Source organism: Papaver somniferum, chromosome 1 (genome assembly GCF_003573695.1).
Source record: "Papaver somniferum cultivar HN1 chromosome 1, ASM357369v1, whole genome shotgun sequence".
Classification (NCBI taxonomy): domain Eukaryota; kingdom Viridiplantae; phylum Streptophyta; class Magnoliopsida; order Ranunculales; family Papaveraceae; genus Papaver; species Papaver somniferum.
In genome coordinates, this window is record NC_039358.1 from 68146308 (window position 1) to 68154571 (window position 8264).

At 36.3% G+C, this 8264-nt stretch overlaps 1 protein-coding gene across 3 annotated transcripts; it reads right to left on the reverse strand.

Moving 5' to 3' along the window:
* Positions 1–3233: 3233 nt before the first annotated feature.
* LOC113330065 lies at positions 3234–7382 on the reverse strand. Of its 3 annotated transcripts, none has more exons than XM_026576933.1 (5): positions 6885–7382; positions 4832–6371; positions 4315–4703; positions 4095–4185; positions 3234–3876 (listed from the first exon to the last, which is right to left on the reverse strand). In XM_026576933.1, coding segments are annotated over exons 1-5 (2562 nt in total). In that variant the 5' UTR covers positions 6887–7382; the 3' UTR covers positions 3234–3336. The 3 variants fall into 3 exon arrangements, with proteins under 3 accessions (XP_026432718.1, XP_026432730.1, XP_026432723.1); XM_026576945.1 differs by having other exon boundaries at positions 4832–6411; XM_026576938.1 differs by having other exon boundaries at positions 4832–6457.
* Between the last annotated feature and the right edge of the window lie 882 nt (positions 7383–8264).

The window sequence follows — 8264 nt, forward strand, 5'->3', positions numbered from 1 at the left end:
TCTTTCTGATATTTGTATGTAGTGAACGTCTCCACTGTTTGCTTTTTTGCGGCAATTTTTTCATTACTTATTATTATCAATCGTATAATACTATTGGCAGCTGATTAACTTGATGATATGAAGGTTTGGGTTGATGAAGTTGTGGAGGCGATGAATTGTATGTTTATTAAGATACAGAGTTTACTATTTCAACTGAGATATAACATCTCTTGTAGCGATACAGTTATCGAAGAATGAATTATTGAAGTGAATAGCTATTGCCTGCAAGGATAAATGATAAAAGAGTGCCTCTTTTGAACCATTTATATACCTGAAAAGATGTGTAACTGTGTTGTGTGTAGTCTACACCTCATTGTACATGGTATTACTATTGTAATATGCGTTAAGTGCAGCCAAATTCCATCTGGAGATTTAACAGCATAATAGAAAGCCCAACTTAGTTGTCCACAAAGCTCATCTGAATCATACCCCATGTACTGGTAAGATGTCCAATACATGGTTGCAATGTCCAATCCACAGTTGTGGATAATTATGCATCTTAAGGTGGAAAGTTATAACACGTTATGCACATTCCCGCATTGTAGGGGTGGACTCGAAGGTTTTAGATATCACACGGCACTGAGAAAAGCCAGTGAAGCAAGCAAGGTAGCTAGCGGTAGTGAATATAGGTGAAGAGGGCTGACTTTACAAACGACTGGTACCTCCTCCAGTCTACTTCAAGTCCTTTTGGATTCTCTCACTTTATGTCAGCCATGGTGAACAAGATAAGGTTCCTTCACACATGGAGTCAATAATTGAAGGCACCACCAAAGTGACTATCAGAGCTAAGTAGTAGGAGGAGGATAGTTCCATTTCCAACAACCAAATGTCAAGAAGAATTAAACTCATCTCTCGTTCATTGAATTCACTTGGGTACACGTGTGCTGTGATGATTGATGCAAAAAAAGAAAAGAAAAGAAAAGACAAATGGAAAAATGAAATATTCCATGGTTCTGAAAAAGTATTCCACTTTGATCCATACTTTCAAAAGGATACAAAGTTTTGAGGCTTGAGATTGATCGAGATGGTTGAAATGCTCTTAATTTTGGTGGGTCTTAAGCCTAAGAACTTTATGCATGTTTGAATGTAGAAACAAGATTATTTGATGTACTAATAATGATAAGAGGAAAAGAAAAAGAAAATAATCTGTGGAGGATAAGTTCTCGAAAACTCTTTTTAGTTTTGATTTTTGTTTCATTTTGGATAGGAGGATGTTGTTGTTGTGATGATGAGGAAGGGTCCAATGTCCTTTTAGCTTAAAAGAAAGAAAGAAAGGTGAGGCTTTTTGCTGTCTTATCTTTATGAAAAAATTGAAAGAAAATTGCTACATAATCTGATCTGATTGTTGCTTTGGTGGGTTAGTGAGTCAAAAGGATGATATTATAATTAATTATTTCAATAACAAAGAAGGCATGTGTTGTTAACGTCGTTTCTCGAATTTGATTGCCACCACTTTATAAAACAAGAATTAACAATGGAAATGACTCATGTTGGCTTAATGGCCAGATATATTTGTGTCCCAGTTCAAGATGCGAAGTGCATGGAAGTGGTTGTATTAAGTTAACTCGATGTTTGAGTTTTCACACTATCGGAAAACCGAAAGCCTTTTTGTTCATAAACAAGTCCCGATAGGTCTAGAGACTATGTCGTGAATATTTATCTCATAAAAGTATTGCTAAATTTTTAGGCCGGTTCGCCTGGCTGGACACAACCCGCACAAAGACAAGAGTTTTATATATTGCTAAAGTATTTGAGTTTTCACACTATTCATCATCAGAAAAGTTTGAGGAGAATATATAGTGCTAGATGAGATGAGAAAGTGGTAGAAGTAGTAGTTGGCTTAATTTCTTTCAAACAAGAATCTTTCAAGTTCGCGTACTAGTCATTCTTGATTCATATCTCATCAGAAATTTAATTGATAAAGGAGTAGTAGTACGTAGTGTACTTGGATGCCACACAAATATACGTCTTAAATTTTTTCCCATATCTCAGCCAGTTCGATGATGGGTTCTAGTGTTTTTGGCAGTTTTGGTGCTTTTGATATTGATAACGATAACTACAAAATAGCTTGCGTACGTATAGCCCTTGATGACGGAAGCACTCCAAAACAACACTTATTATGAACCTGGACTAAAAAGGCAGTAAGAACACAAACAAGAGCAGAAACATTCGTTTGTTGAATTAGAATCAATCGTATGCATATATGTCATTCCAATGTCATATCAGAAGAAACATCCCAGGAATTACATTCCCTGTGTGGTCGTCCGTGCATGTCATATAGTTCCCGCCGCCGACACTCATATAGCCTCAAAGTTACACTCATAATTTTTTTTTTTTTCTTAAAAATGCAAAGCTTTCTACCCTGAAAGTCGATGTAATTTCATTGGAGGGAAAAGCTTTTTATCATCACCAATCACTTTGCTTGAAAACTTCCTCTGGTGACAACAACTTTTGTTCAACAATTAATTAATTAGCTGCTAAATCATTTTAGTTTTAGTTTTCACTTGCCCATACAATATTTACTTTTTGATAATGAACCTGGACTACTAAATATGTTTTTTTCTTTTTCTTTTCAAAGAAAATACTTTAACTGAAATAGAATCAAGCCCATTTCCACAACTCTACAGTGATTCCGTTAAAACTCAGGAACTTGTAAAACAATTATGGAAAAATTGGGAATATGTCCCATTTTCACTAATTCGTTTGGGGATCTATCCCATAACGGAAAAAATTAGTGAATCTATCCTAGAGAGAGAAAAAAAACTGTCAAGTGGCTAGCATCCCACATGTGTGGGCTTACACATGCGACAGATTGACATTTCTGCCCTCGATCGTTGGATGAGCGCCACGTCAACTAGCATATAAATGAGCGTCACGTCACCTATTATGTCGATGATAGCCACGTGTTATGAAATCCAACGGTCTATTTTTACCTTGATACTTGAAATGACACTTTTACCCTTATTTAATAGAAAAATTATCGAAAGTCTTCATCATCATCCTACTTTCACTGTGGAGAAACTTTTATTGGAAGTTAAGAAAAAAATTAAGATACAAAAATTAAGATACATAATAAAATTAACAATTCAAATAAAAGAAATTATGAAATCAAGTTTGTCTTTATATAATCTTGAGATGTTAACACAGAAAGAACAAAAGACTAGTTAGGCTAGTTCTATTAGTACTGTCAAACATTTAACCAAAGATAATTTAACATTGGTCCAACACACTATCTCAACAGTTGCTTCTCACACAGATTAAATCGAATTTAAACACCAAAATGAACATTGATCAAGCTTACAAATCAAACTGGACTGTAGGCTTCCTCTGCCTCTTTGAACCTGCATCATAGTTGAAATTGTTAATGGTCTGCTTCACAGGGCCCTTGTTGATGTTTCTGATGGACACATTCACACTAGATGATGTAGCAGCAGTTTTAGGCTTTGGTTGTTTTCCTTCTGGCTTAGTTGTTGCAATTGATGTAGTCTTTTTAACAGTTTCAGAAGATGAAGCAGTCCTTGAGGTTGTCTTTTTACCAGAATCACTTGCTCTGCTCCTTCTGATCTTGGTTCCAGTGGGAATCTTTTTTGGTTTTGAGGTAGTGGTTGTAAATGAACTTCCATTCACCTCGCATTCAACTCTAGCTTTCTTTCCCTTGGGGTTGGATCCAACCTCACCACCTTTACATGTTCTGCTGTTGTGCCTCGAACCACCACACTTACGACAGTGTCTCGCTTTCTTCTCGGGGTTCATCTCTGTCCAGGACCTCTTCCTGTTGACACAAGGCCTGCCTGGTTCTCTAAGCAAATGTGGAGGTTTGATCTTTACTCCTTCACACTGTGTGCAAGAAAAACAGATGCAGTTTGAAAGTGTAGAAGAAAAGTAAAGAAAACTAGAAAATAGAGGAAATTAGATTTTTGCCTCATTTACAGATCTATAAAGAAGGAATCCAAAGTGGATAGACTAAAACAATTATTAAAGGACAAAATAATGAAAATAAGATAAGAATATAAAATGAAAAGATTCTTAAAGTAAAAGGTTCCCAATAAACAAACCTCAGGCCAGTCTTCCATGTTTCCTAGTGGTGTAATTGCCCAGGAGTATGTGGTCCTATAAAAATCCACTGTGTAGTATTTACTACAGTACCTGCAATATCACAACAACACACAAGCACAAAATTTAGAGTTTCAACCAAACAGACAAGTACAAATAATGAAACAAATATTTCAATCAAATACAAACAATGAAATAAAATATTTCAACCAAACATCTTACTTAGGCCAATCTGGTCTCATGGTGACCAACACACACACATCATGCTGACAGGGGAAGTCCCTGAGCTGCCATTGGATACAAGAACAAGTTTTTTCAATAATGTCAACTGTAAACACTTTTCCTGTGGCCCTGTTAGTAACTTCATACAATTTTAATATCTGTGAAGGACCAGTCTTAAACTGGCTTATGTTATCTGTCATTTTCTTAATTAGATCGAGTGCAGCAGGGACTAGTTGACCACTTTTCCATTTGGCAGCTACTGCATTTCTCTTGGCAAACAACAACATAACCATCTGAGAGTACATGGTTAGCAACTTGCAAACTGGCTTGTCCCTAATCTTTGCAAAAGATTCCTCATAACTACCATTGAAGTGTTGTAAAACCATATTCTGCACAAATGAGCAAAAGAATTTTAAAACTACTATGTAAGACGTAACTATAAACTTGCATAAGAGGGGCTTGACATATTTAACAACCATTATTGAACAGAACTTAAAAAAAATACGCAAAGTCTTACCCTTGCATCATTTGCAACCCAATATGGAACATATGTATCAAAAGCTGGCCATATCCAGTCATCAATTATCTCCCGAGCCTTTGGAATTGTTGACGTAGCTGTTAGTTTCTTCTTCAAATACTCACTTACAAACCTTGCATTGCAAGCAGGATTCGTATGATCTCCAGGACCAACACAACTATGTTCTTCACCAACTTTTCTGATGCTGAAGGTGGCCTCTTTTGGTATTTTTCTTGCAGTAACTTCCCACTTACAACCTTGATTGTCTTTATTCATACACTCAGCGACAACTCTTTCAAAGTCAAGCTTCTTGTACTTAAAATTGTTCTTCGTCTTCACTGCATAGTACCTAAGATGATCTGTGAAAGCATCTCTATCTGGAAAAATCATCCCCTTCATCAACACACCAGGAGTAGGTTCAGGAATTGGTTCTTCAAGCATAGACAAATCTACCGGGTCCTCAGCATTTGTACCACCAAAATAAAATTGCCACTCAGCTTCCATATCTTCAGTCCAAGGCACTTCAGGGGTATCTCCATCTGTAGGCACATAACCATTTGCAGGAATATCACCATTTGCAGGTATATCAACATTTGCAGGCATATTACCATTTGCAGGCATATTACCATTTGCAGGTACATCACCGTTTGCAGGAACATCATTACTTGCAGACACATCATCATTTCCAAGAACATCACCATTGGACTCACCATCATCAGTTCTATTCCCCTCATCATCTTCTTCAACTTCTACATCTGCATAATCATAAGGAAAATACCCATCATCATTAGTCTCATACCCTTCAACATTTTTCTCCCTCCCTTTAATTTCATCATCACTTGATTCATACTCAAATTCAAAATTATCATCCGGGTTACACTCATCTACAGCTATATTTGGGAGTTTTACTGGTTGATCTTCTTCGTCATCACGTGTGACTTCCAATTTATCTGCATGTGTGGATGCTTCACTTTCATTCACATCTACTACTCCTTGGTTATCAGCCACACTAGCCTGCGTAACTTGAACTTCAACTTCATTCAGAGCTTCATCTTCAAAATCCAGTCTTGTAGGTAGCTTTTTCCTTAACTTCTCTTGCTTCTTCGACTTCTTTTGCAGTCTTGGACTTCTTCTAGGTGTCATATTTGGCTTAGAGACACATTTCTTCTTTGGAGTCATCTTCTTTCTAAATCTAGGATCAGTTACACAACTTCTTTCCATATGAACCCCACCACCACCATCCATATCATCATCTTCACCACCATTTATACACAAATCTAACATAACAAATCCATCCTCATCTTGCTCAGCACATTTAAGCATTTCAAAGAAATCACATGCATCAAGTAGTAAGTTACAGTCCCAGAGTATTTCGATTTTGTGGTCCGTAGACAAATTCAACCTACTCCTTACGTGTTCAATAAACCCATCAAAGCTAATATCATTTGCAAATACATTCAACACATACAATGCTTTACCAGCTTCAATCCCGGCAATCTGATTTAGAACAGTTAGCCTAAAATTCCTTTCAATCACTTTCCTGAAGCAAAAATTAATCCCGGCAATCTGATTTAGGCAATCTGATTTAGGCAATCTGATTTAGGCAATCTGATGTACCTAATAAAACTAACGGCCATAGCACATGATAACAAAAAAGTAAATATAAGAGACGGATCCTTGATGAGTATGTTGGGGGTTCCATCATCATCATACATTATATATAGGACTAATTATACAAACCCTCAATCGATTTTATACAATATATTCATGTTTAAAAAAAATAGCCCCAATTTAACAAACCCTAAAATCAATTTTATACAAACCCTGAATTCAAAGTTGCAATTAAAGAACAATTAACCTACTTAGATGTGATATACAACGGAAATTGCAACTGGGTTTGAAGAACTTAGATGTTTGAAAAAAAAATCCCTAATTTCAGAAATCCTAAAATCAATTTTACATAAACCCTATATTCAAAAGTTGCAATTAAAGGAAAAATGAACTACTAGATGTGAGATACAACGAATATCACAGCTGCGTTTGAAGAACTTACATGATTTGAGAAGATTTCGCAACTTTGAAAGCAACGAATCTGATATTGGAGTTGTTCTTCCTTCAATAACACATGATCCTTTCTAACAACACATCAACGAACTAGATCTATCACTATTTCACACCATATACCTTTTTGTTTCTCTTGGTTCTCGATTTCTCTCTGCTAAAATTGTTTACTCTCAATACCTATTGCTGCTCTCGATTTCTCTTCTTATCTCGATTTCTCTTCTGTACAAAGAAGAAAACCAAAGTTACTACTCGCGATCGACCGTCGGATCCCAAACACGTGTCATGCAAAGTGACGTGTCGCTCATCTAAAGGTTGAGGGTAAAAAAGTGAATCTGTCGCATGTGTAAGCCCACACATGTGTGAGGTTAGCCACTTAACAGTTTTTTTCTCTCTCTAGGATAGATTTCTTAATTTTTTCCGTTATGGGATAGATCCCCAAACAAATTAGTGAAAGTGGGACATATTCCCAATTTTCCCAACAATTATAGATGCCCTCTTGCAAAGCCAAAGGATAGAGCAATAGAAGAGTTTTTTCTGCAGACAATATATATAGGAGAGTGCTTAGATCATCTGAATAACTCATTAAGAATGTTGGTCGTAGACGTAATTGATAGTATATACGATAAAAATAACTATTTACAGACGTAATGGATTATGAGTTGAAGTTTGAAAAACACTGATGAGAAAGTAAAGATTAATTGATCGAAACCTGAAACCAAACTCAGTTAGTCTTATCTCTAATTATATCATGATTTTTTTGGGTAACCGTCATGCACAAGACTTTGAAGCCACAAAAGGCTGCTGCATGCTACTTTCGACAAGATTAATTACATATAAAGTAGGAGTAAGTAGTTAGAATGTTACACGAAACACGAGGAACGAACCTGCTGTAGTTTGGGATCCACATTAGTTGGAATATAATTGGCTAATATCCAAATGTCCAATATCGATCATCATCAGCCAGGCGAGCATTGCATTATGCCAGACTACCAAACTTACCTCTACTTTGACTACCTTTTCTTCTTCTACGTATTGTCGGTAAGATTACAACATGCAGTGTCGTTTCAAACAATGAATGTTACGTTTAACTACTAGTAGTATTCCACTGCTTTTGCTTAAACTATTCTTTATCATTCCAGAGCCTTCTTCTTCTTCTTTTTGCTTTCTTTAATCTAGTTCAAATCTCTTATCTTAACGCTTAAGGCTTGAGCGATCGATCACATATCATGTGTTCTTTTCTTAGGTTTGTGGAATACATGACTAACTAAAGATTTGATTAAGACTACCGACAAGTGTTGCCTTTGAATTCTTCTTTTCCTTGCGTTGCAATCCACACATTTGCAGCCCTGCCTTGTTGCTAGTTGCAACG

What these genes read in the sequence shown, in the direction of transcription:
- LOC113330065 (XM_026576933.1), bottom strand. An exon ending in GGGTTGCAAATGATGCAAGG is followed by an intron (nt 4,704 to 4,831) that starts GTAAGACTTTGC and finishes TCATTTGTGCAG; the next exon opens with AATATGGTTTTACAACACTT. An exon ending in ATGAGACCAGATTGGCCTAA is followed by an intron (nt 4,186 to 4,314) that starts GTAAGATGTTTG and finishes GTGATATTGCAG; the next exon opens with GTACTGTAGTAAATACTACA.